The sequence below is a fragment of the Ilyonectria robusta genome (assembly GCF_021365365.1).
Source record: "Ilyonectria robusta strain PMI_751 chromosome Unknown BGZ61scaffold_3, whole genome shotgun sequence".
In the NCBI taxonomy this organism is placed as follows: domain Eukaryota; kingdom Fungi; phylum Ascomycota; class Sordariomycetes; order Hypocreales; family Nectriaceae; genus Ilyonectria; species Ilyonectria robusta.
Window position 1 is genome coordinate 1,951,088 of NW_025764437.1, and position 27,024 is coordinate 1,978,111.

At 54.8% G+C, this 27,024-nt stretch overlaps 8 protein-coding genes across 8 annotated transcripts; 2 read left to right on the plus strand and 6 right to left on the minus strand.

The window, feature by feature from the left end:
* The first annotated feature begins 99 nt into the window (after positions 1-99).
* BGZ61DRAFT_443411 (uncharacterized protein) lies at positions 100-6,287 on the plus strand. Its single transcript, XM_046244868.1, has 3 exons — positions 100-853; positions 914-5,793; positions 5,849-6,287. The coding sequence occupies exons 1-3, from the start codon at positions 497-499 to the stop codon at positions 5,874-5,876; spliced, it is 5,265 nt and encodes a 1,754-aa protein (XP_046109722.1). The 5' UTR covers positions 100-496; the 3' UTR covers positions 5,877-6,287.
* Positions 5,911-6,287, minus strand: BGZ61DRAFT_443412 (uncharacterized protein). The gene has a single exon (XM_046244869.1). It carries the CDS (start codon positions 6,227-6,229, stop codon positions 5,963-5,965), a length of 267 nt encoding a protein of 88 aa, XP_046109723.1. The 5' UTR covers positions 6,230-6,287; the 3' UTR covers positions 5,911-5,962.
* Positions 6,288-8,176: 1,889 nt separating this feature from the next.
* BGZ61DRAFT_473598 (uncharacterized protein) lies at positions 8,177-8,659 on the minus strand (the record flags this gene model as incomplete). The annotated part of the gene is made up of 2 exons (XM_046248472.1): positions 8,177-8,494; positions 8,546-8,659. 2 exons carry the CDS (start codon positions 8,657-8,659, stop codon positions 8,177-8,179), a joined length of 432 nt encoding a protein of 143 aa, XP_046109724.1.
* A 3,882-nt stretch (positions 8,660-12,541) lies between these two features.
* Positions 12,542-13,651, minus strand: BGZ61DRAFT_132332 (uncharacterized protein). Its single transcript, XM_046237169.1, has 3 exons — positions 12,983-13,651; positions 12,636-12,892; positions 12,542-12,566 (listed from the first exon to the last, which is right to left on the minus strand). Exons 1-2 carry the CDS (start codon positions 13,372-13,374, stop codon positions 12,709-12,711), a joined length of 576 nt encoding a protein of 191 aa, XP_046109725.1. The 5' UTR covers positions 13,375-13,651; the 3' UTR covers positions 12,542-12,566; positions 12,636-12,708.
* BGZ61DRAFT_132331 (uncharacterized protein) lies at positions 13,652-14,826 on the minus strand. The gene has a single exon (XM_046237168.1). It carries the CDS (start codon positions 14,713-14,715, stop codon positions 13,930-13,932), a length of 786 nt encoding a protein of 261 aa, XP_046109726.1. The 5' UTR covers positions 14,716-14,826; the 3' UTR covers positions 13,652-13,929.
* A 3,902-nt stretch (positions 14,827-18,728) lies between these two features.
* BGZ61DRAFT_132357 (uncharacterized protein) lies at positions 18,729-20,024 on the minus strand. The gene is made up of 2 exons (XM_046237170.1): positions 19,084-20,024; positions 18,729-19,032 (listed from the first exon to the last, which is right to left on the minus strand). Exon 1 carries the CDS (start codon positions 19,839-19,841, stop codon positions 19,203-19,205), a length of 639 nt encoding a protein of 212 aa, XP_046109727.1. The 5' UTR covers positions 19,842-20,024; the 3' UTR covers positions 18,729-19,032; positions 19,084-19,202.
* Positions 20,025-20,213: 189 nt separating this feature from the next.
* BGZ61DRAFT_528200 (uncharacterized protein) lies at positions 20,214-21,621 on the plus strand (the record flags this gene model as incomplete). Its single annotated transcript, XM_046253217.1, has 2 exons — positions 20,214-20,227; positions 21,198-21,621. The coding sequence occupies 2 exons, from the start codon at positions 20,214-20,216 to the stop codon at positions 21,619-21,621; spliced, it is 438 nt and encodes a 145-aa protein (XP_046109728.1).
* Positions 21,622-24,244: 2,623 nt separating this feature from the next.
* BGZ61DRAFT_443422 (uncharacterized protein) lies at positions 24,245-25,786 on the minus strand. Its single transcript, XM_046244870.1, has one exon. The coding sequence runs from the start codon at positions 25,342-25,344 to the stop codon at positions 24,460-24,462; it is 885 nt and encodes a 294-aa protein (XP_046109729.1). The 5' UTR covers positions 25,345-25,786; the 3' UTR covers positions 24,245-24,459.
* Positions 25,787-27,024: the final 1,238 nt, after the last annotated feature.

The window sequence follows — 27,024 nt, forward strand, 5'->3', positions numbered from 1 at the left end:
GGTCTCCGTGGCCCAAACAGGCTTAGTGTCATCGCTGCGTCCGCCAGCCGCCTCAAGTCCAGATTCTTTCAGGCATCCTCCGACTCTCTCGCCTTAACCTCGTCAAAACTTTGCCCTCAGCATCAAATCATCATCGCGCGCGTCGGGCATCGCGCGCAACTTCTCGAAGCACACCCCCGACCGACCGACGATACAGTCCGGCGCGACTTCCGAGCTTTCGCGACTTTCGAGGTGGCGGCGACGGGGGAGACTAGCCCGAGGATCTCCTGGGCCGTTGGCCAGGACAGGCGTTGCCGTTCAGCGCCATCATCATTCACGTCTGAAGGCACTTGCCATCGATTTAGCGACTTTGCGCGATAGAGAATCTGGTTTTCCGCATTTCTTTCTCCTTGACACCGACTTTTCGCGCCTCGCTGCGTTTTCGCGCGCGTCCTGACCGCAGTTCTCACTTTTCGCTCCTTTTTCGTTCCCGCCGGAATCATCCCCAACCGCCACCATGGCAAACCTCTACTTCACCCACTCGAGCGCTCCGCTCAAGACGGTGGAAGAGATTCAGTTCGGCTTGATGTCCCCCGAGGAAATCAAGAATATGAGTGTCTGCCATATCCTATACCCCGAGACGATGGAAGAGAACAAGGTTAAACCACGCGATGGTGGCCTCAACGACCCTCTTCTCGGCTCGATCGATCGACAGTTTCGATGCAAGACCTGCAACCAGGCGATGGGCGAGTGTCCCGGTCACTTCGGACACATTGAGCTCGCGAAACCCGTGTACCATCCGGGTTTTATCAAGAAGGTCAAGAAGATTTTGGAGATTGTCTGCCACAACTGCAGTAAAGTGTTGGCCGATAAAGTTGGTCCACTCACTCCATAAAGGTTTCTGGCCTATTGGATGCTAACCTGATACTCTCAGAGCGATGTCGAATTCGCTGCGGCCATCAACACTCGAGACCCCAAAGTCCGCTTCCACCGTGTTTGGGAGGTTTGCAAGAAGAAGCATAGATGCGAGAACGAAGACAGGAACGACAAGAACAAGGAGGAATTTGCTCCGGGATTGAAGCTGCCTGCGGTCGAGAACCACGGTGGCTGTGGCAATGTGCAGCCCAACGTCCGACAAGCCGCTCTCCAGCTCAAGGCCGCCTTTGATGTTCCCCAGGAGGATGGCGTCAAGCGCCGAGAGACCACTCCCATCACCCCGGAGATGGCCCACGCAATTCTTCGAAGGATCAGTGAGGAAGACCTGCTCAACATGGGTCTCAACTCTGATTACGCTCGCCCCGAGTGGATGGTCCTGACCGTCCTCCCGGTGCCTCCCCCTCCCGTCCGGCCCAGTATCTCCATGGATGGCACCAGCACTGGCATGCGAAACGAAGATGATTTGACCTACAAGCTGGGTGATATCATTCGTGCCAACGGTAATGTCAAGCAGGCTATCCGTGAAGGATCTCCTCAGCACATTGCGAGAGACTTCGAGGAGTTGCTGCAGTACCACGTCGCAACCTACATGGACAATGATATTGCTGGCCAGCCCCGTGCTCTGCAAAAGAGTGGACGTCCTGTCAAGGCTATTCGAGCTCGTCTAAAGGGCAAGGAAGGTCGTCTCCGTGGCAATTTGATGGGAAAGCGTGTCGATTTTTCGGCTCGTACTGTCATCACTGGTGATGCCAATCTTTCTCTCCACGAAGTCGGTGTTCCCCGCAGTATTGCGAGGACTCTGACATACCCGGAGACTGTAACGCCATACAACATCGGCCGGCTGCACCAGCTTGTTGAGAACGGACCGAATGAGCACCCGGGAGCCAAGTACGTTATCCGGTCTGACGGCACTCGAATCGATCTGCGACATCACCGACGTGCAGCACAGATTTCTCTGGAATACGGATGGAAGGTTGAGCGTCATCTGATTGATGGTGACTACATCATCTTCAACCGTCAGCCTTCACTTCACAAGGAGTCTATGATGGGTCATCGTGTCCGCGTCATGCCCTATTCCACTTTCCGCCTGAACCTGTCCGTCACATCTCCATACAACGCCGATTTCGACGGTGACGAGATGAACTTGCACGTTCCTCAAAGTGAAGAGACGCGAGCTGAAGTGAAGGAGCTCTGTCTTGTGCCCTTGAACATTGTGTCGCCCCAGAAGAACGGACCCCTGATGGGTATTGTCCAGGACTCTCTGGCCGGTGTCTACAAGCTCTGCCGACGAGACACTTTCCTTACCAAGCAACAAGTGATGGACCAGATGCTGTGGGTTCCCAACTGGGATGGCATCATCCCTCAGCCAGCCATCTTGAAGCCCCAACCCCGATGGACTGGTAAGCAGATCATCAGCATGGTCATTCCCAAGGAAGTGAGCTTGCACAGCGTCCCGGACAGCAAAGAAGATAACCCTCTTAAGGATGAGGGTCTTCTGATCCAGTCGGGCCATCTCATGTGGGGTCTTCTCACTAAGAAGTACGTTGGTGCGGCTGCTGGAGGTATTGTCCACGTCAGCTACAACGAACTTGGACCCCAGGGCGCCATGGCGTTCCTGAACGGTGTGCAGCAAGTTGTGACTCACTGGCTGTTGCAAACTGGTCACAGTATCGGTATCGGTGACACGATTCCTGACAAGGCGACCATTGAAAAGGTCCAGGTCCATATCGATGAGGAGAAGGCTGAGGTAGCGAGGTTGACTGCACAAGCCACCGCGAACGAGCTGGAAGCCCTTCCTGGTATGAACGTCCGAGCCACCTTTGAGAACAAGGTCTCCATGGCCCTGAACCAGGCTCGTGACAAGGCCGGTACCACTACACAGAAGAGTCTGAAGGATTCGAACAACGCCGTCACCATGGCCTCTTCCGGTTCCAAGGGTTCATCCATCAACATCTCACAGATGACTGCTCTTGTCGGTCAGCAGATTGTTGAGGGCAAGCGTATTCCCTTCGGATTCAAGTACCGTACGCTCCCCCACTTTACCAAGGATGATTACTCTCCCGAAGCCCGTGGCTTCGTCGAGAATTCTTATCTACGTGGCCTTACCCCGTCCGAGTTCTTCTTCCACGCCATGGCTGGTCGAGAAGGTCTTATTGATACCGCTGTCAAGACTGCTGAAACTGGTTATATCCAGCGTCGACTGGTCAAGGCACTCGAGGACTTGAGTGCGCGATACGATGGAACCGTCCGAAACTCTTTGGGAGATGTTGTGCAATTCTTATACGGCGAAGACGGTCTGGATGCTATGTGCATCGAGAAGCAAAAGCTGGGAATTCTCAACATGTCGGACTCTCAATTTGAGAAGAAGTACCGACTGGATCTTGCCAATCCTCCAGAATGGTTCAAGAAGGACTACGAATACGGCAACGAGTTGACTGGAGACAAGCCCTCCATGGCCCTCCTGGATGCTGAGTGGGATGCATTGCTCTCTGATCGTCGGGTGGTTCGAAGAATCAACAAGGCCAAGATGAACGAGGAAATGATGCAGTTGCCTCTTCATATTGGTCGTGTCATCGAGTCAGCCAAGCGGGTCTTTAACGTCAAGGCCAACGATCGTAGTAACCTGCGACCGTCGGATGTTATTGTTTCTATTCAGGACATGTTGAACAAGATGAAGATCGTTCGTGGAACCGACCCAATCTCCCTGGAAGCTGATGCGAATGCCACCATTCTCTGGAAGGCGCTGGTTCGATCCCGGTTGTCCTTCAAGGAGATTGTCAAGGATCATCGTCTGAACAAGCTTGCCTTTGATCACATCCTGGGCGAACTGCTCAACAGATGGGACCGAGCCTTTGTCAGCCCCGGTGAGATGGTGGGTGTCTTGGCTGCCCAGTCCATTGGAGAGCCCGCCACTCAAATGACCCTCAATACCTTCCATTTTGCCGGTGTGTCTTCGAAGAACGTTACCCTTGGTGTGCCTCGTCTCAAGGAAATTCTCAACCTGGCAAAGAACATCAAGACGCCTAGCATGGCTGTGTACCTGGGCGAGAAGCTCGCAAGGCAGGAGCAAGCAAAGAAGTTGCGAAGCATGGTTGAATACACCAACCTACGTTCCGTGACCTCGGTCACTGAGATTTACTATGACCCTGACATCCAGGCGACTAACATCGAAGCTGATGTGGATATGGTTGAGTCGTACTTCTTGATCCCTGATGATACCCAAGACACTATCGATCAACAGTCGAGATGGCTTCTGCGTATCACTCTGGATCGACAGAAGATGCTGGATAAGGAGATCAAGATTGATGACGTTGCTCAGCGCATCAAGGAGGAGTATCCCACTGATCTGTCAATCATCTTCAGTGACAACAACGCCGATCAACAGGTGATTCGTATCCGAACCGTCTCGGCTGGCGACAAGGATGATGATGGTGATGGCAAGATGGAGGATGATGTTATGCTGAAGCGTCTCGAGGCTCATCTTTTGGACACCTTGACCCTCCGTGGTGTGCCAGGCGTCGAGCGAGCTTTCTTGACCAAGGGTACCCGAATGGTTGAGAGCCCCGACGGCGCACTGCTCGCAATCAAGGATGACCCGCGATGCACGCAGTGGTACCTGGACACCAGTGGTTCCGCTCTGCGAGATGTGTTGGCTGTCAACGGCGTGGATCCTAGCCGGACGTACACCAACGATCTTTGGCAAGTTGTCGAGGTCTTTGGTATTGAAGCCGCTCGTTCCGCTCTGGTGAAGGAGTTGACCAATGTGTTGGCGTTTGACGGTTCGTACGTCAACCATCGTCACATTGCGCTACTTGTTGACGTGATGACCTACCGTGGTTCCATCTCGGCTGTTACCCGTCACGGTATCAACCGTGCGGACACTGGTGCTCTGATGCGTTGTTCCTTCGAGGAAACCGTCGAAATTCTCCTGGAGGCTGCTGCAACCGGTGAGCTTGATGACTGCCGAGGTATCTCTGAGAACGTCATGCTTGGTCAGATGGCCCCGATGGGAACTGGTAACTTTGACGTGCTGTTGGATCCCAAGATGCTTGAGACGGTCATCTCCGACAACTCTCGCATGGGCCTGATGCCTGGTATGCCTGTCAAGGATGGTCAGGGCGAAGGAGCTGCCACTCCTTACGACACTGGATCACCCATGGCTGACTCCGGCTACCTCAGCCTCAGCTCGCCTGCGGCTGGAAACTTCTCACCCATCCAGGGTGCAGGATCTGATACCCCGACTGGCTTTGGAACCGAGTACAACGGTGGCAGCTTTGCAGGAGGCTCAATGAGCCCCTACTCCCGTGGTGTGGCCAGCCCTTTCAGCACTTCGCCCACTTCGCCTTTCGGTGCCGGTTTGGGAGGAGGGTACTCTCCTTCGTCTCCAAATGTCGGTTATTCTCCTACTTCGCCAATGATCGATGGCGGAATTGGCAGATACGCTACGTCGCCCTCATTTAGCCCTTCGTCCCCGTCGTTTTCGCCTACGTCGCCGATGTTGCGGCCTACGAGCCCGGCTTCTCCCAACTACAGCCCAACATCGCCCAGCTACTCGCCTGCATCGCCATCGTCTCCTCGTCACTACTCGCCGACATCGCCGGCTCAGTTCAACTCTCCTACGTCCCCCAGCTACTCCCCGGCGAGCCCCAACTACAGCCCAGCATCGCCTAACCTCCACGCGGGCGGAGCTACCTCGCCATCCTACTCTCCGGCATCCCCTACTTGGTCTCCGACGTCTCCTGAAGCCTACTCTCCCACGAGCCCAAGCTTCCAGAGGAGCCCCGGGGCGCAGCACTCGCCTACTAGCCCGAGCTACTCGCCCACGTCGCCTTCCTTCTCTCCTCGGACCCCTGGTCCGGGAACGTCCGGAAACCAGTAGTGAGCAGAATCAACTGCATGACTACATGGAACAATTGGCTAACCCACAATACAGTTCTCCTAATTCGCCGACCAATGATTAATTTTGATTGAATAATGCATATGTGACACGGGCTGTCATCAGTTTTTATGGTTTTTTTCTTCTTTTTGGTGGGGAGGAAATTGAGCATCATAGACCCGAAAAAGAGGTTGGCAATACGGCAAAGAAGAAAACGCACAAAAAAAGAAAAGGAACATGGCCATTCCAGATCGTGCGAGTGATGCGGAGGAGGAAGCAGCGCAAGGAAACGACGAGGGGCATTGTAATAGCAGACATGTACAATATCGACAAGGATAGCGAAGGAGGCAGTGAGATTGGGGGTTGAAATGAATATAGGGTGATGAGATCCAGATTGGAATCAAGACTGCGGACCGAACGGGGCGGATAGAGCAGCATATGCAGAACTTGAAATGGATTGGCCTATTTTGCGAAATTGAGCCCAGAATTGTCCCAAGTCGTATCGGTTCATGATGCATAAGCGGGACTTTGAAACCAGGTTACGAGGGTGAATTTTCTTCTCCTACGAATTCCCCTCCTTTCCTTTCTCATCATGAGCCATCCACACGTCCATTAGGTCTGCCGACTCGCTGTAGATGTGCCCATCGACATCGGCAACTCCAACCGTGGCGTCGTGATCTTGTTGGAACATCTCTTGAGAGTTAGAAAAACTCAACCCAAGTCATTTGAGGCATGGATGCGAGGCGAACGCGAAATGTTTTCATGGAAGCAAGGTGGTGACGGAGTCATGGATGGCATGCCAAGGGAATTATAACTGACGAATGCATCAAATGGCAAACTCCTTCTTCACGCCGGACCACAAGGGACCAACCGTAATGAAAGAAAGTGATTCCAGAGGAATGAGATTACAAAAATTCCCTCACCGGGCGAACCCAATGAGAAGAAGTGGTCGAACATAGCTTTCAACTAGCAAAATTCCTCTCTCAGCTTATCGCATCACGGAGCAGGAAAACGCCCTTGCACTTGGATGGGGAAGAAAGGAAGAAAAGAAGATTGAAAGGTGGGAGGGGGAGCGAGAATATATAGGCTTGCATCAACAACCCGGATGGAGTGTGCAGACATCAGGGTCAACCATCGTGGCGGAGGAGCTTGTCTTGCAGGAGTTGCTGTACACCTTGGCTCAAACCACGGACCTGGCGACGACCAGGAATCGCATCAGCCACCTTGGCCAGCAAATTCACTTGAGATACCAGTCTTCGGTGGGAGATCTCATGGGAATCATCAAGGCCGAGATGGATTCGTTCCGCGACATCATTCACGATCTTGGTCATGTGGGCAAGGACGAGAACTAAGCTTTGCAGCCGATTTCCGGCTGGCTCATCTGTGCATCATATCACGCGCAACAGTTCACATACATTAGCTTCAGGATGCCATCCGTGGTTCGGTAGTCGCAGGGCGAGCGTCTCCGCATCGATTGGCAACTTTCTTCCGCTCTGGAGTTGGGTTGGTTACAGTGCATATACGGTCGTTAGTTTTATTCGGCTGAATGCATTGTATGTGAGACTTTTCTTGTATGCATTCAGTACCTCTTGTGTATTTTTATGTCTAATGTGTTGCTACCTTCAACTAGGTTGCGGATAATCGCGTGGTATTCCAGAGCTGATGAACTCCCTCCCACATTCTACTTCCCCTTGCCCAGTGCATCTTCCACTTGATCGATAGCATGCTGCAAAAAGGCTTCGTTTTCAGTCTTCTGATACATAGAAAGGCTCTTAAACAGAACAGACTGGAGTCTCTCGAATTAGCCGATTGTGGGCTTCCACCCTTTTGTTGTGTATTCTTTCAGCGCAGAGGTCTTTGGGGCGTCCAGGAAGTCATCTGCGTGGTCTGTGAGATACTTGCTGCAGAATCTGTTTATATTGCTTCGCCAAACAGAAGCCCGCTTCCCGTGTTGAGTATCGCTAGACCCATTTGCCCATTCGCTGTAATAAACAAGCCGATTGTCTAGCTTGCTAGGGAGTTGTGAGATTTGACACAGCGTCTTCTTGTTATGCAATAGGAAAAGATTGCTCTTCTGGTCGACCAGTCGTCTCACAACTATTCCAGCAGCTTCAGTTGTTGGAATGGTACTATGGAGTTGGGAATCAAATACCACCTGTCCTTGTGGCTTCCTGAAATCGGTTTGCTTAAGCTCCTGTGGAAGAAGCTCTCCCACAACAACAACTAATTCCGACCTGTAAATATTAATTAGAAACCAGATGCATTATGATGAGGAGATTGTGAACATACTGCTTGAAATTGACCACTTGGAGCTCCTCGGAACACTATTCCTTTCCAGCGCCAGTCTGATCCTCGATGTCCAATGTAGAAGAGGCCGTTTTGCTGTCAGCCTTCTCGTCGGTACGGATTCGAATGACCAATTTCTGTTGTCTGTTGACACGGCCGGTGTCGATAGAGACGGGTGGAGGGCTCACGGAGAGCTGCATGGTCGTATGCTTGCACAATCGCGCCGTCTCTCGCCTGCGCATCACTTCCCGTGGCGGCGTCGGAACGACAGAATGCTACAATAAAGGCTCGATAGAGAGCCTCTGGGATGACGCGGCCCTGCATGGCTTCGTTTCGGAGTCCGGTCGCGAGCTGGGCCAGAGTCTCCGCATCGATTCGCAACTCTATGCCGCTTTGGAGTTGAGTTGGCCATAGTGCCTACATAGTCGTTAGTTTTCTTCGGCTGAATACGCCATCCACGAGACTTACCTTATATGCATTGAGTGCCTCTTGTGCATCATCTATATCAAATGTATCGCTACCTTCGATCAAGTTGCGAATGATCAGGTGGTGTTCTTCCAGAGCCGATGGCTTCTCTCCCATGTGGTTGGCTTATTAAATCTCGAATATCTGTTAAAACCGTAAAGTTAGCTCAATACCTAGGCACTGCTTTTTTTTTGTTGGCTTACAATCAACTTCGGCTTTGAGTAGTGCCGTCTTAAATTCCGCAGCGTTGCGTGCAAGTGTGGTTGGCAGCCGTAGGTGTGATAGGCAAGTGTGAGCAGGTGCATGTGCAGTCTGGTTGGATCTTGTGTTTCTTGGTCGGTGTTGTTTGCTGCAGGCGCTCTCTTAAGGGGATAATTTGAGACTTATATATTGCCCGTTGAGAAGTGGTGAGGAAGGAAAGGAAAAGAAGGGTTCGAGGACGGAGGCAGGCGAAGATTATATGCCCTGCCGACAGTGAGTCAAGCCCGGAACGAAGCCAGCCGGGCCTCCGGACATGATTCACGACTGGCAGCAATCATCTACGCAGAGAGAGGAGGTAGGAAGGGATGCATTGGCCTGTTTTGCGAAGTTGAGTCTAGATGTGTCATAGTCCGTGGTGATGCTTGATTGCTGAGTGCACGTTTTGAAACCGTTTGTTCAGTGCAGACAGGTCCCAGAGTCATGGGGCGTTTGTGGCATCCCTGTTATGGGCGTGTAGCTGAATCGAATGTAAAACATGGGAGCAGGCTGAGCAAAGAGCTGGATCCAAGCTGAAGCTGAATCTGAGCTGGCAAGCCGATTGTGGCAGTTGCGGGATGTGGCGAGGGTTAGGATCGGGGGCAGTGTGGAGTATCGCGAAACTAGGTCGTATCAGTGCATGAGCGGGACTTTGAAACCAGGTTACGAATCTAAAGTTTTTTTTCTCCTAGGAACTCGACCAACCGGTTTGTTAGTTTCTGTTCTGTGGGACATAGTTGTCAAGTAGCGGTTGGGTTGTGGCTATGCGGCCCCCATAGGCGGACTATTTACATGGAGCAGCCAAGGCAGCCTCGCCCTGGCCCCCAACGGAGATATATTCCTCCTTGTACTAGGCGAGCGAAAAAAAACCACCAACACCCCACATATTTCCGCAATATGGCATGTGTTTGTGACTCGTTTGTATGTTTTTAAGGTTTCTTCCTTTTCTCAGGATGGAATACGAGTTGTTGGTTGTTGGTACTGAGGACTAACTGGCTGGTCACGGCGCTGCTATCGGCGACTTAGATACTTTCCGCGCCCGCCCACCGCATCCTATGGCGCACGGCCTACCGACTATAGTCGCAGTTGCGGGCCGAGGAATTGACACCTGGACCCAAGCTGTCTGGCATATGCAGGAAGACTATTTGAGAGTTGTAGTTGTTGGTTGGAGGGGGCAGGTGCAGCGCTGTGCAGTGATGCATGGAGCTTTGCAGGGCGTGGGCGCGGGAACGGCGACCTTGTGGCGTGTGAGGACGGTATCTCGGGGAGGACAAGGTTGGCGGCATGTGTTGTCAAGTTTCTTTGCCGTGCTGTTGCTTCCGTGTCGGCCCTATCTCGTTGGCGATATTCGTCAAGGTGAAGGATGCGGGCAGGATTTCGCAATACGAAGAGGCAAAGAGCAGGCAAAGGAGGGAAACAAGGCAAACAATGCCGCGGATGGGATCAGCTGAACAAACCCCATCTCTGAAGAGTCATCTCGTCAACTCGACCAACCCGCGAGGTGATTATCTAAGGCACCTCCCTATTCGGGCGTCCATGACGGATATAAGCCAAAACGTGGGTGGGTGTATTTTTCAAGCGCAAGCTTGGCGCACCACGTAGGGTTGCGTCTGTTGGTTGTCGCATGGGGGAACGGAACGGTTATCAGGCGGCAGGCCCCCCAATCTCGTCGTTCACACGTCACAAGGGGGGGCAGCATCGAGTAAGAAAAAAAGAAGAAAAATATTGGGGGTCCTGTCTGGGTTGTATGCGAGCGTCTGTCTGTCGTGGCAAAGACGGCCAAGGAAAAGAAGGACGAAAAAGAAACACCCTTGGGTCCGTCCCATCTCGAACCCTGGCTCCCCTCCCCCAGACAGACCCATGGCGAGAACCACGCAGCTCAACGGATTGATTTCATCACATGATACGACATGGATGCGAGAAGCCCTGCGTGGCGCACAACAGGCTGGATGCAGCGTTGGGAAGGGTTGAAGAAAGGAAAAAAGGGCCGGCCCAACAGGGCTGCTTCAAGGCCCTTTTCTCGGGTGGACGATGGCCGATGGCTGACCGAAGGCGTGTCCCCGTGGCCTCCCGCCTCACCGACAAAGGGCCATTTGCCCATTTTCCCGCTGTGGCTCGCTCGCTCTGCGCGGGACGCACGGAAACCTGTCACCGGCAGGGAAAAAAGGCGAACCGGGGGATCCATACAGTCCACGCCTTGACCGGGATCGTCACGCCTGCAGGGACCAGGGCCTGTGGAAAAAGGCGCCGCCATGCGGGTGCCGGCGCTTAACTTACACACGGCGGACGCATCGCTGTCGGTGAGTCGGTCAAGTCAAGTCAGCGGTTTGTTTTTTCTCGTCAAAGGCGTGTGTGCGAGCCAGTTGCGTCGGTCGTGTGTGTGCATCGTCGGCTGAGAGGGTTGGTTGCTGGGGCGCTCTGTGCGGTGCGGTGCGGTGCGCTGTGTGACCTGGTTGCGTACTGCGTCGTTCGCCCCATCGCATCGCATCGCATCGCATTGCATCCATCCTGGCCATGGGCGGCGGAGTTGGGCGACTCCATCCGCGGCCAACTAGCGGATCGCGTGAGAGCAAAAGTCCGCCAGAGCTGAAAACTGGTGTTGTGTTTGCAGGTTGGCAGTTTGCGTTGTGTTTGGCCGCAATGGAATATCCTGCGTGGAGTAACTTACCAAGTACAAAAAGGTGGCATACACATACACACACATGACCGGATGCCACATGGCCCGTCCACCCCACCACCGCGCCAACGTCCATCTGCCGGGCGGCTGTTTGTTCGGCAAGCACAGCGTCATACCGTTACGCACCCCGCAATAACGAGGCAGATTTACAGAAGCAGGCGTATCTTTCATGACAGGAAGAGGCTGTGAAAATCGCCAGTCTTTGGTCTGGGCTGTGGCATGCTCCTCTCTGTTGGTCGCCGCCTTGGCCGTGTTGGTTGTGGCCGTGTCGTGGGATGCATGCGACTGGCCAGCTGCATAGTATGCGTCCAGGCTGTGTGGGCCGGGGCCACAGGGCTAAAGTAACTTCACTGCAAGAACAAGCAGCCCTCAGAGGGTGCAGCCAAAATTGAGAAAGAACTCGAGTTAATTCATCGGCAACGGAAAAAAAGTAAAAAGTAAAAAAGTAAAAAAACAAAGGGAAAAAGTAAAAGGTAGAAAAGATAATCCCAGACATCTAGTCTCAACAGCACTAAGCTTGGGGGCCCTGCTCCCAAGCTACACCCTAGATCCTAAGCCCCTTATCCGCACACCCCTGCCCCCCACTTGATCCTCAACTGCTCCTCCCCTGTTCCCCGTCCATCTCCCCCTCTGCACCAACAATCTTAATGAACAGCCTCCAGGCCAAGTCGGAGCCATCCGGTCGCCGACGATGACCTCACAGCTAAAAGTAGAAAGAAGAAGAATAGCAATAATAGATAGAAAAGGGAAAAGGAAACAAAATGGGTAGAAGGAATGTCAAGAATTGGTCTTGGACGGGAATTTGGCCGAGCTCCGAAAATTGACAGAATTGTCCTCTCTTGCGAGTCGCTGCTCCCAGCATGTGCTTTAAGCAAGACGCCCAAGCAGCACTGGGAGACAACGGTCCATCTAGGGATTCAATGAATGGCAGAAGCGGTGTTGAAGAATAACACGCCTCAAGTTGAATGCCAGGCCGTGAAGCCAGCATCCCTCTATCCTGTCAAGGGCGTCTGGAACTCGTGTGAATAACCAGAACATCGTCGTTGTCACTGCCGTGAGGCTGGCGGTTTCTATAGTTTCTGGCTTCTAGCTCGTGGTTTCTTCGGGTCGCTGTACCACACAGACGAGTCAGTTCAACCCTGGCTTAGGTCATGGGCTAAGAGGGAAATGGTGACCAACCTACTAAGTCGCTCGAGGAGGGTTGGGACACTGAGGACGCATGCAGAAGCCCTCCCACCTCTGAACACCTTGGTCAATGACGATGGCCTGGCATCTGCAGTGGGTGCCGGGCTTTGGCTCCATAGACTGCGCGGTGCAGCCGCAGTGAGACCAGAGCTGGGTCGTCTTCCAATAGCACATGGTGGCCGATGGCTGTTATTCCTTGGATAACGAGTGGGAATCCGTGGCCGAGAGTAGTCGAGCCGAGCTTAAGTACCCTGGAGGATGTGGCTGTTAGAGCGTCAAGTCTTCGGGGCGGCCTGGAGAGCAGATAGGGAGGATCCACTAGAGGCGGGAGGAACCGCTACGTTGAACGACCGGAGAGTTGTTGCAGCGCTGACAGCTCGACACAAGCCGGTATCCGAAGAGTTTGTGTAAGCGTGGCTGGGTTGCACACGTCCCGACGGGAGGTCCTGGTGTCTGACGAGGAAGGAAGAAGCTTGTGGCAGGGTGCTGTGTCCTTGTCGAAGAGGCCGATGCGGGAGAGTAAAGAATGGGACAGGGCGGTAGTGATTGGGGTAGTCGTGGTAATATAGACAAGAGAGAACTCTTGATCTACTGGTAGGAGCCGGTGATGTCTTGGAGTCAGCGTTGGATAGGATGCTCTGTGCTCTTGTGAGGGTGAGTGGTGATTGTCGGCATGAGGGCAGAAGCTGTCGGTCCTTATATACCGGGTGATACAGGCCCGAGCGAGTGGCATCCGTTATGAGCGAGCGAGGATGTCTGCCGTCCATGACAGTTTGAGCACAGATGCCTAGTAGAACCCACGAGACAAAAGTCGAAATAACACCCGAGAGGGCTACAGAGCAAGGGGCCGGATCGTGTTGGTTGCGGCTGTTCCTCCCGCGGTTGAGAGACCTGGAGCTCTGTTGGTTAGGTAGGAGGGTTGGTTAGTTGGGTAGTTAGTTAGGGTTGGTTAGGGGAGGGGGGGCGTGTGTGTTGGAAGTTGGAGTGTGGTGTTAGTCGCGTCCTGTTTGTCGGCCGTCTGTCCCCGCAAAGGCCGCAAAAGGGGACGGACGAGGAGGGGGGATGAGGGGCAGTGAAGGCTTCGAGAGGTGATATAGCCATCGGACTCCAGATTAGGTAGGCCGCAACACAATTCTGTTGGCAGTCTGCCCGGGGGGACCGCCTTACGTCAAGGCACATCAGTCCACACTAGGAGTCGGTGACTTGTGGGGAGAGACCAACAGTAGTCGCGGCTGGACCGGGGCTTGCCAACCATGCAGCCCGCGCGGTGTGCGTTTGTGGGCGGGTGTCAACTAGCTGGGTTAGGTCGGGTTGGGGGGATGCACCATGTGGATGTGGACGTGGTTGTAGACGTGGATGTGGATGTGGATGTGGATGTGGTTGTGGGATTGGAGAATGGGGGCCCTGTGCATCGACATATTCTTCTGCATCGCATCGAGAGGGGATGAATTGGAGCCACCCTCATGCGTCTGCGGGCTGTGACCCACAGCTCGGGCCACGGATGATAGGTGATAGTGGCCGATTTAGGGAGGGCAATGTGTGATGTTGAATGTGGTGCTGTGCTTCTGTGATGTTGTGATGCTGTGATGCTTCGAGCGGTGCACATGGCCCACCGATTGCTGCATGTGTAAGAATGATGGGGGTGTCCCATGCGTGAGAAACGCACGATCACGAACATGATGACTGTTGGGCGAGGTGTCATCGGAGGCGCGGCACGGGGAGAGAGAGTCGCTCGCCCCGTGTCTTGATCTTCTTCATTGGTGTCTTGTCTTCTTGCCGAGCAACACACACCTGCTTCATCACCCTCCACCAGATTCTGGAAGTGGAAATGTACACCCTCGCGGCCGCAACTCGACCGATTGAGAAAGGTGATGACGTTGAAAGGGCTGCTGCAAGACCTGTCGTGACGATGCCCAGACAAATATCCTTCAGGATTCGTTTGTCCGCTTGTCCGCTTGCCCATCTGCCTCTCTCTGAACAGCCGGATCAATCCATTTCTCAAGACAGGGACATTTGTGACGATTTTGCTCGCCTCGTTATTGAAAGAGGCCGCATTGGCTTTCCCATGTACCATGGGTGGGCTTTCATCCCCTCCTAGCCCTAGTCGTTCCCGCTGCCACACGAGCAACTCAATCTCGTGCTCTTCCTTTCATCCACCCTCCACTCTCACCCTCTATAGAATCCCTCCCCTCTGTCAAACTCGATTGGGAAGCACTGTTGCACCGCATGTGTCATGATGCCACGGATGGATGCGGGTTCTCCGATGGGCCCCCCTTTGTTTTGAGGCAGTCTTCCGATTTGATCTTCGGCACCTTGAGCAAAAAGGGTTTACGGACAAGCGTGTGTTGGTGGGCAAGGTTTTGCGGCCCCCATTCAAGATTCCCAGACCTCCTCGCTCGTTTTTCACCCATCAAGATGCGAGAAGCGTCGGACGCTTAGTGGGGACTGCGGATGTTTCGCATGATCCGCGAACTAAGCCCGTTGGCCCCCCTGAGGGATAGCTCAGAGAGAGGCACTGGGCCGTTTAGCGCCAATGGCATAGTCAGGAACCGACCAGAACGCACAAAGTAAGGCGGAAGGTTAACAGCGGAATGGATTGCAAGCCATCTACCCGCACTGGCCTTGTTGCGAATATTGCTTGCTGCTAACCCTCCTGGATGGTGTGTGTAGGGGTCCCTCTGCCGCGTAAATGAACAACCCTCCGTTCCCAGCCGACGACTGCACAAGATAGCCTTGATTTTGCCTAGTTTTTCTCGCTGTTGTACCAGGGGCTCGGTCGAAGAAGTGCCCATGTTGACACACGGTCCAGCTTATGCGCGAGGGCTGCCGAGAGCACACCGTTAGTATGCCCGTGTAGAACCAACACAGTTTATCAGGGCCACGGCAAACAAGCCCTTTGCTGCGCCTGATAACGACAACATCGACGGCGGAGCTAGCGAGAAGCGTCTCGACCAGCCGCGAAAGCTCTGCCGGCGGCATCTTGGGTGTTGACCCTTGCACTACCCGCGGTAGAATTGCGTGCCTCTGTGTAGGCTGTCCATCCGTCCACCATGCATGCGAAACAGCCTCGAACCAGGGCTGCCACGCTGCACCGCGGCCTCTCCGCGCTACTGTGCACCCTGACGCAGGGCGGGAGAGGTCTCGTCACACATGGTCCAGCCTGTCCAGACCGTACCATGTTGTGCTGTGCGATGCCGTGCTGTGCCTCATTATGCCAACCATCCAGGAGCGGCCTAGTTGCCGACTTACCTCCTCTGGCGTCGGTATCAACGGACCGTGGGTATGCACGTCGGGCCAGGTTGGCGTCAAACACCGATAACAAGAGAGGACAAGACTCGATAACGCCGACGGAGCGCGGCAGATCATGAGCCGAGCACGTTGGACATGGTGAGAGAACAAGTTAGGTCAATGCGAGTGAAGGTGAAGCCCCGTTACAAGTGGTCCAGTTGCCAGTTGGTGAAGGGTTCGCGGTTGATGTGGGGAGCTTGCGGCTTGTAGCTTGCACCGTACCGTGTGTAACAGAAAATCATCAAAACTAGCAGGTGCCTTAGCTTCAAGGAACCTAGATATTCAGTATCGGTAGTTGCTTCCAACCCATGAAAGGCAGGTGGCCAAGAGACATGGCCGCGTCTGATGCCCGAGGGTAGGTACGACCGGAGGCGCCTGGTCCTCTCCGCGGACCCAAGCTGGCCGTTGCGAAGGCCAACAGTGCTGGCATCACTGTGCGACCCTAACATTCCGCGGGTGCACAGTGCCCACCCGCGGCAGCGCCTCACTGTGGGGCGCCTGAGGCCTTGCGCGGTGATTGCACGCGCGGCTGTGCCCGTCTGCATTTCTCTTCACACTTCAAGTGATGGGCCTGAAACCCCATAGGATTTCATCACCTCATTTCCTCCTAGGCCGCCCAAACGGCCGCCCGATCAACCAACACTCAAGGCGTCTCCCAGGGGCGTCTAATAGGAGCAGCGTCGGCAGAGGCGTCTCCAAGGCGTCTCGGTTCACTCTTCGGCCGACTCCACCATCTCCGCTGATCCTGCGGCTGTTTCCGCGTCTACGGCTGCTATCCCCTTGCTGCTGTTCCTGCGGCTAATAAACGTCCCACTGCTCCAGGTTCCATGTTGAGTTGGTCGCCGAGTTTCCTCAAGTCCCGGGTCACCGCGCTCAGTCTCAGGCAACACCCCCAACAGCCGCACACGGATTGAGTTGCAACAGTACCACACCCTCAAGACATTCTGCCAACATTTTTGCATGGTTCCTCGGACATAAGCTTGAAGCAGAAGCTGGTGCAGATGCCCCGCAGAAACTCAGCACATCCCGAATACAGATGGTTGAAAAACTTGGAACCTTCCGATGTTTCGTCTATCATTACTACAAAAGCCTGGGAAGGATGGTCTCTTTGTTTGCGACCCGAGGATCAGCCCGCCAGAGAACTCCATGCGGCCGTTATGCGACCTAAGTGCTGTCGCGGCCGGCACTCACTGATGAGAGATTACTCCCAGGGGCTTGGCAAGCACTGTGATATTCATCTCAACACATGACGACCGTCTCCTCCCCAAGCTGACTGCGGCCCGTCCTGTAGCCGCACTGAGCCACCGCTATGCACCCTCCACCGAGTTTTTGAGACCCATACGAGAGCCCTGGCACATGCCGTATCAGTCAAGTGATTGCTGCCGCGTCCGCCCCATCATTCATACGGAACAGTAATACGAGTTGCCAGCCTGTCTCGGACTCTCCAAAGACATCCTAGCGGCATTGCCATGGGAGAGCCAACAAGCCGCATGCATGAATGGTCTTAGATGTAGCGTCGTCTAACCATTCCTCGTCGTGGTGCAGCAGAGAAAGACAGAGACGCAGTTGAGGCGGGATCTACCTGTCTCCCCCAAGTGTCCACGACACACTGCAGTGGGAACCAACAGCCATTTTTCGACGTGCCGCACTAGATCCCCTGAACTTACGCAATTCTCCACCACTGGTGGCTTAAGGGATTGCGGGAAACTCGTCCCGGCCTCCTTGGCGTGTGGTTCACGGACACCCTTTCGACCCTGAAGTTCCTGACATACGGCTTCTACTCCCTTCCCTGCCCCCCAACGCCGCTAGTACCGCCCCGAACTTGCCGTGAGGTGATTTCACCAAGTTGTTGAGTGCGGCTGAGTCGTGTATGAGCGGGGGTTTGGCCGCAGGATGGCCGAGCTATTGGTACGGCTCTCGTGTCTAGCGCCTTGTAATAAGCCCCCCTCGGATGAACGCACCGCAAAGGAAGCCATACACCAGCCATGGCCCAGGATCAGCTATGAACAGCAGCTTCTCGTTCGCCAAGTCAGCCGATAAAAGAGAGAGCAGGAAAACAATTGACGACTCGAATCGGCTGTTAAGCGCCCTCCGCATGATCGGAAGCGCAGACTCGTTCGCTTACATGGTATTGGCTGCACCGCTCTGAGTTGACAACTCGTCGTCATACAGCCTACACGGTCTTTAACGCCATGCCGACTGGCGGGGTGTGATGGAGGTAGAGGCATGCGCTGACGGACCAATCAGCGGAACTCCTAAGCGCCGCCCTTGCAGCAGCCAGTCGCTTGACCCCACTACCCCTGGTAAGGCTCAGAAGCTTAGTATCCTAGTTGGGTTCTCGAAGCCTAGACCAACGTCATTTGTCGACCAAGCGACACAAACGCACACTCTTCGATGTTCGCCAAGTTCCAACGCTGAAAGGCAAACGGATTGAGCCGGTTCACCCGATGCTCAGTTGGTCGCTGCAGCATGGTCATTGCTAGCACTGTCAGGGATACAGTATGCCTGAGTGTGACGAGTGGAGTGGGCTGTGAAGCAGGCAACGTAAGGATTAGCAGGTGCTCCTCAGAGCAGTATCGCGGGCATGGAAAAGTTACGGTGTGGGTGGTTATGATTGCCTGCACCTCGTCACTTTGATCACCAACAGAGCATTACAATGAGACAGGGAGGAAGAACCTAGGGTGGCCTGGATTTCCCAGGTTGAGAGCTAGTGTCAAGTTCCGTGCATATCCACTGGCTCTCGACTCAATAATCGTGCAGAAGATCCTGTCCCGATAGAAAGCTTGGGAGCATGGTTCTCTCCTGCATGCCGCGTATGCTCCAAGTCTCGGGAACGAAGAACCAACTGCTCGGGAAGCTTTCCGTGTTGGTGAAAGCGTGCCGAGAGAGGACCCCGCGTGCTGGTAATTCCCTCTTCGCCTCAAGGGGATGGGAGGGATGAATTCGGGCAGCCAAGCTGGGATGATCCCGATCTAGAAGTTTAGACGGAGGTTGTGGTACTTCCTTCGCTTGTCACAGGATTCACATGTTCTGACTGACAATTGAGGCAGGGCTGAGGGCAGAGTCGAGAGGGTGCTCAGACAGTGGTCTATCAAACCGATAACTAACGAGGCGATGAAGAGAGAAACCGAACTAGCGGCGGTGAAATACTTACGCATCGTATCGGACCTGGGTTCTCGACCGAAAGAAGCAATGTCGGTGAGTGCCCTCACCTGAACTTCGGTTCGCGGTATCGTCTTTCGGTCGGGTTTCGATGACGTGGGAGGGTCGGGGCTAGCCACAGCGGTCGCATCTAGTTGTAACCCGAGATGGAAAAGCGGAATGTCGGGAGACAGAGGAGGAGCGGGATGCAGACGGGACTTGGACGGGATCCAGGCGGGCCGCAGACGCAACCATTCCAAACGTCCAACCCAACCAACCGATCGACCGACCAACAACGAGGATTGCCATGTTGTTGCCCCTGTTTGCTGCAGATTCCTCCCGTCCGTCATGGTCTCGGCCCGAGAGGGGTTCTCCGATGGTTGCATGCTGCGTTGGCGTGAAAGGAAGAAGAGACGTGAATGATTTAAGATGGCATGATGTTGGCCACGGCATGGACAATCCCTTCCCCCCAGAATTTGCCACCAACCTTCGTATTTCCCACGAGACAGGAAGAAAAACTTGCCGAGATGCTAAGTTTTCGTCTTGCTCAGCGGGACGGGGTCGAGAACGCACAAGACTGCATCCACCGGGATATAATCCGGTCACACGAAAGCCGGTGGCCGGCAGCATAATTTGTCTGACAGGGGGCAGTTCATAAGCGGTCCACCAGATGATGGCTTTGATAGGCATCCCCCGGCTAGCCTCGGTATTCGAGGTGTTGTCAACCACATGGCCTCGTGGCAGTTGTGGGGGACAGGCAAGCAAGAGCATGCCACATGCTGCACGAGCGTGGACGGCTGGGAGCGGGAGGAGCAGGAGAGGCGGCAGTGGATTGACTGGAAGCCTCTAGCAACCCTCTAGCAAGGCTCCAACGAGACCGGCGGACGGGAACCAAGTCTGAATGGTGGCGGTTCCCCGCAATCTGCAAGACGCCCAGACCAAGGCTTCTCCTCCGCTTCCGAGAGATTCCCTTGTCCGGGCTGGGGAATGGCCCAATGAGGTCGGCGGCGACCGGTGCCGGTGGTCTTGGCTCCGAAGCATTCCAATGCTACCGTGATTGAGCCTCAAGTGGAGTTCAATGGACGGGTATCACCAGCGGTCGTGTGTGCCCCTGGATCCGAAAGCCGATGGCAGTCATCAGTCATGGCAGAGGATGGGTATGCGTGTGTGTGAGGTGGTTAGGGCCTGGCAGCTCGCAGCTCGCAGCTCGCAGGCACCAGCTCGCAGGCACCTTGTGAGGTGGTGCAGGTCCGGGCCGCCCTCTCCCCTAGACCCCCACGTGCGTAGGCGAGGGAAGCCATGGCGACTGCACAGATTGCAGGTTTGGTGGAAGAGCGAATGAGGATCGGCTGGAGCTTGAGCGAAGGCGACGTGCGCGTATGGTTGCTGTTTTTGTGGCCAAAACCTGGGGCCAATTAGAGGGTGGCCGGGTTCCCACCCGGTGCGGACTTGGCGGCACCGCAAACAACAGGCGTATCGTGCCAGAGAGGGCCGACGGGACCGAGATTGACAAGACGGGGCGCTGCGAAGGGAGCGGTGGCGACGCCCGTCTCTCTCTCTTTTTTTTTGTTGCATTTCGCTTCGACAAGGTCAGCAAAGCAAGTCTGGCCGCGTGAGCTCGGCAACCTGGCTAGCTAGGCTAGCTGGAGCTGGCTGTCTGGCTAGAGGCCGCTCTCAATGGCGCGGCCGAGCTTGGCAGGCGGCCGTAACAGAGCGGGAGAGTAATGACGACTGAACTGGAATGGATTGGCCGACCGAGCGTCAGAGGCTGCCTACCACAGGCTGCGAGAGGTGTCATCAATCTGCGACCTAGTCTCGCATGTGCCCAAAGATAGGCTCCCGGGCCTAGCCACTGGGATTTGCGGGACACGGGGCCAGAGACACCGGGACGCCGGGGGTGGAATGCATCATGTGGGATGTCGAGGCGGATGTGGATGTACGAGTGCCAGTACCAGCACCAGTACCGCCAGTGAGACCGACACACCCCAAAGAGCAGGGTCCAAATCGCCATCAAGCCTCGCGCATAAAGAGCCGGATTCCCTCCCTCAACCGGACTCTTTTTTTCTTTCCTTCTCTTCTTCAGTCAAACACAAGGCCTCGCCTCTCATTGCCTCTACACCGATTCAGCTGTTCTGCCCACCTCAGCTACATCTCCAATCACGCACTGCAGCAACTTGCCTTGCACAACTCGCCGTTACTACATACTTTCTCCTCGCAACAAGACAACTCCAACAACTCCAACAACTCCAACAAGATGCCTGGCCTTCCCCCTCAGAAGTTCCTCGAGCTCACGCCTGCTCCCAAGTCGTCCTTCCTCTCGCTGGCTCCTGCTACCTCTGCTTCGTACCCCAAGAAGCAGGCGGTGCGCTCTCACAGCCGCGCCCAGAACATCCCCGCTGGTGTTGAGCAGATTGATGCTATGCCTCGACGATCGTCGAGCGCCAGCACCTCCAGCACCAACTCATACCGCGTGCTCAAGCTTGGACCCGTCCACTGGGGCGAGCACCCCGATGAGCACAAGGAGGACTTTCACGACGTCATCCTCTCCTAAGTCAGTGTGATGTGTCCCGTCATTTGAGCCAGCGACAAAAAAAAACAAAAGCGAACTATGAATTCTTTGGTTTCTTACGGCCTTGAACATTTGATTTACGGGTATCCACTCCGCCTTGCTTGGAAGACAGCAAGAAGCGAGCTGGAGCCACGAAAAGCGCAAAAAAAGTAGGAGGGGGAATGCGGAAACCCCCATGGTCATCAGATCATGGGCGAAACACCAAAAGGCCCCTCATGAAAAACATGGGACCCAAAGCGCTGGGGGGTGGCTGAAGAGCGACAGGCTCTAGCCCCGGCTGAAGGGAACGAACAGCGAGAACGAAGGCACGGGATAAGGATTGAGGTGGGCGGCTTTAGTCTGGATCCTGTAGTAGTCTGGGAGTAGGTGGGGCGCGGTCGGGGTGATTGTCGAAGAGCAGCGGTCCGCGTGGGCGAAGGAACGGACGGGAGGAGGTTTCGATTTTGATTACAATTACGGAAGCACTCTTGAGAGAAGAAACCGACGGGAAGCGCGCGAAGAAAGGTAGGGGTGGAGAGGGAGAGGAGAGAGGGAGGGGAACTGATTCTGGCGCTTGCTCTAGTGTTGGCTCCGTGGGGAATTGCACAAGGGAGGAAGGCTTGGTCATGCAGATTGTTCTGAGATGTACGATGTACAGCATGGCATAGGTCTTGAATATTTTCCAATAGCAATGACAAAATCACAGTCCTTTCCTCAAAGGGTCTTCTAGCAGCCTTCGTTTTGTGCACACACTCTCTTTGATAGAGCAAGTGTGGTGGGTGCAACGGTGAAGAGAGAGATGGTGGTGGTGGGAACCCCCTATACGTGGTGCTATAGTTGAACCAAGACAATGCAACCCGCAAGTAACTATTATGTCTTGTTGTGTCTTGTGCTGAGAGATGCCGCGACTATGCTCGGTAGTGCACCGGCTAGAGGGAACCACGCCCTGGAAACGTGGGCGGCACAGGTACCCGCGGAAACCCGCCAGCGAGGGTTACAGCACATGTCAGCCCATAACAGTGCCCTTGCACAAGGCGAAGAGCGAAGAGCCCGGTCCGGTACTGCGGAGGTCACCGATAAGAGGGAATGACATGGAAAAAGAGGAAAGGCGAACCCTTCATCGGTGGCTGCCGATTGCTGCACGCTGCACATGAGACATGAGGCCCTTGTTGCGTGTGCGTGTGCGTGTGCGTGTGCGTGTGCGTGTGCGTCGCGTTGCCTTTTGGGTGTGCCAGACATGCTGCGTCTCACGACAGGGGTACTTTTTCTTCACTACTGTATCAACGCCGCTACACAAGGCGCCGCACCGTACTGCACCGCACCGGGCGGAAGAGAAGAAAAAGAAAAAGAAAAAAAGGGGACAGAGATCGCGTCGTGGGGAAGAGCGGAGTCATGCGCTCCAATCGACAGGCACGTTTTATGCTAGTGCCTGTATTGTTTTTTTGTGGTTGATTTTCTCGGGAGACGACCGAGGAAAATACTACGTACGCCGGGGTGCTGTATCTCGGCGGAGACGAAGCCGAGCTGGCGGCGCATGCTGCGCGTTGGGCGGCCGGGGCGGGTGAGCGACGGGGAGGGAAGTCCGAGTGACAGAGAGACAGAGATAAGGAGTGTCATTTTTCCCGCCTTTCTCCTTTCTCTTCTGGCTCATGGGAATGCAAACTGTTGGACGTGGAATTGGGGGTCCCATTGATAGACGGGCGGACGTGGCATGTGGCAGGAGACATGGGATATCACAGGCCGGGCCTCACAACGAGGGTGGGATGGGTGCCATTCAGATACGGCATGTCGTCACCAGGCGAGACGCTTCCACCTTTCACCAGCAAACCCAAACCAACGTCATGTCGATGACTAGCGCCGCCGTGCCACTGGGCGAACGGAAGCCCGTAACCCCCAAGGCGAGGTGAGACAGCGTGCGCCGCAACCCCGGAGTTGTGCGCCGTGTTGCCTTCGGGCGCCGAGCCATATCCGGTCGGGGATAACTGTCTGTCTGTCAGCACGCGGGGGCGAAGGCGCTGGAATGCGACGGATGTCTCGGGCGTAATACAGAGACAGAGACTGCAAGAATTAAGCTTGAAATGATGATTAGAAACCAGATCCCAGACATGCGAGGGAGAAATGCGACGCCATCACTGCGCCAAAGCTGCCGAGCGTAAAAAAAAAAAAAAAGACACCGAGATATCTGCGACACCAGCCGCGCACCGTGCTGTGTGTAGATCGCGGAAACTCTCACTGCGGGTGCCCTGCACGAGAAGAGGATAAACAGAAGAGAGAGAAAAAGTCCCGGCACTGAGATGCCGTCCCTATGCCAACCTCAATGGCCGATCTGCCCAATATCCCAAATCCAAAAACTGCCAATGGCCAATGGATCGTTGGGCTGAGGGCTGCGTCATGTATGTCGTAGCGAGGCCCAACCACGAGCCTTCTTCCCACGGGCTTCACTCCACCAAGACTCGCACATCCTGAATAACACCCGTGGATAATGCCAACTGGGCCAACCAAACCTCCCACGCGCACCCCTCGACCAAGGCAGGAAAACGTACACGCAAAAGGGCCGAGCGCACACCCCGCGCGCAAGACAAGCCACCAGCGGATTTCATTCGTACAAGTGTTACGGCACATGTCTTTTTTTTCTTCTTCTTTTCATTGATATTTCTGTGGCTGTTCTGGTTCTTGGGGGGATGCGCAATCTAGATTTCCAATGCCGTGTCTGGCCGATGCCCACCTGTTGCCAGCTTTTGCCACACCACAGACACACGTCCAGACACCCAATGAACCTCGTGATGCCCCCATCTGGAGCCATGATCTGAGAATCCAGTGTCATATATCGTAATCCCTGCATCACCACTGTCCGCTCCTCCCGTCCCCCACGAGCGCAACGTCCTTTCGCTCAGGGTCCACAACCCGGAGCACCATGCGCCAGTCAATCTCCAGGGCCTGGCCCCCGCTGAACCCGGCGAGAGGAGCCTGTTCCCGGCTCCCGTTCCGGTCCACGGCGTCCGTCCCGGCCTCGGCCCCGGATCCACACCCGACACTCCGTCCTCCAGCGTGGAATCGGCACCACGCCCGCACGTGCCGCTGCTCGTCGACCCACAGCCGCGCCGTCCGGAGGTATGGGTCCGCCAGCACCCGGAGCAGACCCTCGAGCGGCGGCCGCGCAAATATGGCCAGGTCGTTGTCGCCGTCTTCCGCACCGATCCGCCGCCGTGGCTGCTGAGCCCGTGGATGTTGGGCCTCTGGCGGACTCCGCACCCACACTGTCAGATGCTCCAGCGCCCCCTGCACCACCATGTCCAGCAGCATCGGCACCAGGCCGTCATGCACCCACCCCCGCAGCCGATCAAAGCGCACCTGCAAGTTGGCCACCCTGAGCCGCGCATCCCTTGTCGTGAGCAGCGACGACGGCGACGCCCTATCTGCTGCCACGGCGGCGTCTCCGTCTTCTTCTGCCGCAGCCGCAGCCGCAGCCGCCGCTAGACGCCGTCGCACGTGCTGCGCGTGTGGCCCCGTCGCGTCCAGCACGAACTCGTTGGCCGTGAACAGCAGCGGTGCCGCGATGGCGTGCAGTGCCGGGTGCGCGAGCAGTACCGGCAGCGGGTTGATGGGAGATGCCGAGCAGGGGCAGAGCTGGATCGGCGTTGGGCTGGTGAGGAGTGGCTGGAGGATGAGGCTGAGGATGTCGACGGGGAGGTCGAGGAGGTTGAGGTTGGTGTTGCTACCTGCCATGATGCTTCCCGCCGGGTGACTATAGCGACAGAGCCTGTGATGTTGAATGGCGGTGACGACAGACCGAATGAATCATGGCCAGGGAATTGTGTAGCACCTTGGCGGCCTGCGAGATGAGTGCGTGTTGTTGGAGAAATCGCCTGGCCGTTACTTGACCTCTCACCGATACTGACGTAGACTATGTCTTTGCACTGAGCAATCTGCTCCTGTTAGTGCTAAAAGATCTCAGCCCAGGCAGCACACGAATGTTCCGTCCCCTCGCCACATAATCCATGTAGAAAGCGAGCGGGGTCGGCTGCGGTCGCAGATTAGGCAAGGTCCGCACAATGTCTAAATACAAAAATCGAAAAACAGCAAAGCTCCCGATCAGATGCAACCGTAAGAATGTAGAAATGACGCTGATTGTTGGTATGGGGCAGGAGACGCGAAACCCTGTCACCGGAGAGGAAAACGTGCTGGTGCAGAGGTGCGCCATCAGCAATCATGCTGGACTCTGCCTTGTTGGTGGGGTCATCAATCATGGTAACCAAGTGGAACCTCAAAGAGTTCAGTCGTACAATTGCAAAGCACTTACACTTCCTCCACTACACTTCCGAAGAGAGGTGCAGTGCGTTGGACGTTTAACGTATAACAGGGTTCCGTGCTGAGAAGATGTTTGGTCTAGTCATGACCATTGTCTAGCCACAGTCTTCCACTACGCCAATTAACAAGCTGCCGCAGGCATCTTCGATGTCTTGCCACTATCTTTTCCCGCGGCTAACTCAATAAAACATCCGATTAAATGCTTCTCTATTGTGAGGTCGAAGGTACGGATCAATCCAACCACATACGCGTAGTCTGGCGCGGCTTCAGGCTGGCCGAGCAAAGACGCCTGTGCGATGCTTTTCTGTGCATCTCTCTAAGAATGACTGATGATTTAGGCGTTGGTTACCGACTCTTTCCTCTGCTAAAGTATTGTTGTTTGCACACATAACTACATTCTTGATCTTATTAATAACCTATCCTGCTAGAGCAGTTTAGAACACAATTTTTCTGAAGACTAATTTTGTACCAAAGGCCTTCTAGTACCTTGGTGGGTAAGGTAGGTACAGTGGGCGTGCAAAAGTTCCGACAATATACCTGATTTACACTAAAAGAGTTAGCTTTTAAAAAGCTGTTGGAAGGTGACCCTGTATTACGAAACCTCTGATAGACTGATATCCTGACCTTAGTCAGAAGGGGGGTCTGATAACCCCTCTTCCGGCCGGTCCGGGATGACCGGCACAAGCAATCATTAACATTATCATCACTGCTTTGAACACTATCCATCTGATCAAATTGACTGTAACGGATCCATCAATTAAGAGTCTCATCTGCTTGAAGAAGCTAGCTGCGCTGAGATCCGTACGGCTTTTATACTCTATTTTAGATTAATTTTACCCCATTTTACGAACATCGCAATGTCGTCTAAAAATGCTGCATCTGCCGACTAAAGGACCTTCCTAAGGACCTTTAAAGATTGGGCAGATTGGGACAGGGCCTTCCGTATCAAGGCAAATTCAGCTGATATCTGGCACCTGATTAATGCGGATCAGGAAGATCAGCCCCTAAGAAGGCCGGTCAGACCGACCTTCAGCAGCTATTTCTGAAGAATCCCTCCACAGCTGATCGAGCCCGACCTACCCCGGCAGACCCGTCAGG

Bases quoted from the DNA above. Each gene is read 5' to 3' on its own strand.
- BGZ61DRAFT_132357 (XM_046237170.1), bottom strand. From the start codon at position 19,841: ATGCTCTTGCTTGCCTGTCCCCCACAACTGCCACGAGGCCATGTGGTT.
- BGZ61DRAFT_132332 (XM_046237169.1), bottom strand. From the start codon at position 13,374: ATGCCACTCGCTCGGGCCTGTATCACCCGGTATATAAGGACCGACAGC. The intron at 12,893-12,982 runs GTAGCGGTTCCT...CACATCCTCCAG, and splicing joins CAACTCTCCGGTCGTTCAAC to GGTACTTAAGCTCGGCTCGA.
- BGZ61DRAFT_443422 (XM_046244870.1), bottom strand. From the start codon at position 25,344: ATGGCAGGTAGCAACACCAACCTCAACCTCCTCGACCTCCCCGTCGAC.
- BGZ61DRAFT_443411 (XM_046244868.1), top strand. From the start codon at position 497: ATGGCAAACCTCTACTTCACCCACTCGAGCGCTCCGCTCAAGACGGTG. The intron at 854-913 runs GTTGGTCCACTC...TGATACTCTCAG, and splicing joins GTAAAGTGTTGGCCGATAAA to AGCGATGTCGAATTCGCTGC. The intron at 5,794-5,848 runs GTGAGCAGAATC...CCCACAATACAG, and splicing joins GGAACGTCCGGAAACCAGTA to TTCTCCTAATTCGCCGACCA.
- BGZ61DRAFT_132331 (XM_046237168.1), bottom strand. From the start codon at position 14,715: ATGGTACATGGGAAAGCCAATGCGGCCTCTTTCAATAACGAGGCGAGC.
- BGZ61DRAFT_443412 (XM_046244869.1), bottom strand. From the start codon at position 6,229: ATGCTGCTCTATCCGCCCCGTTCGGTCCGCAGTCTTGATTCCAATCTG.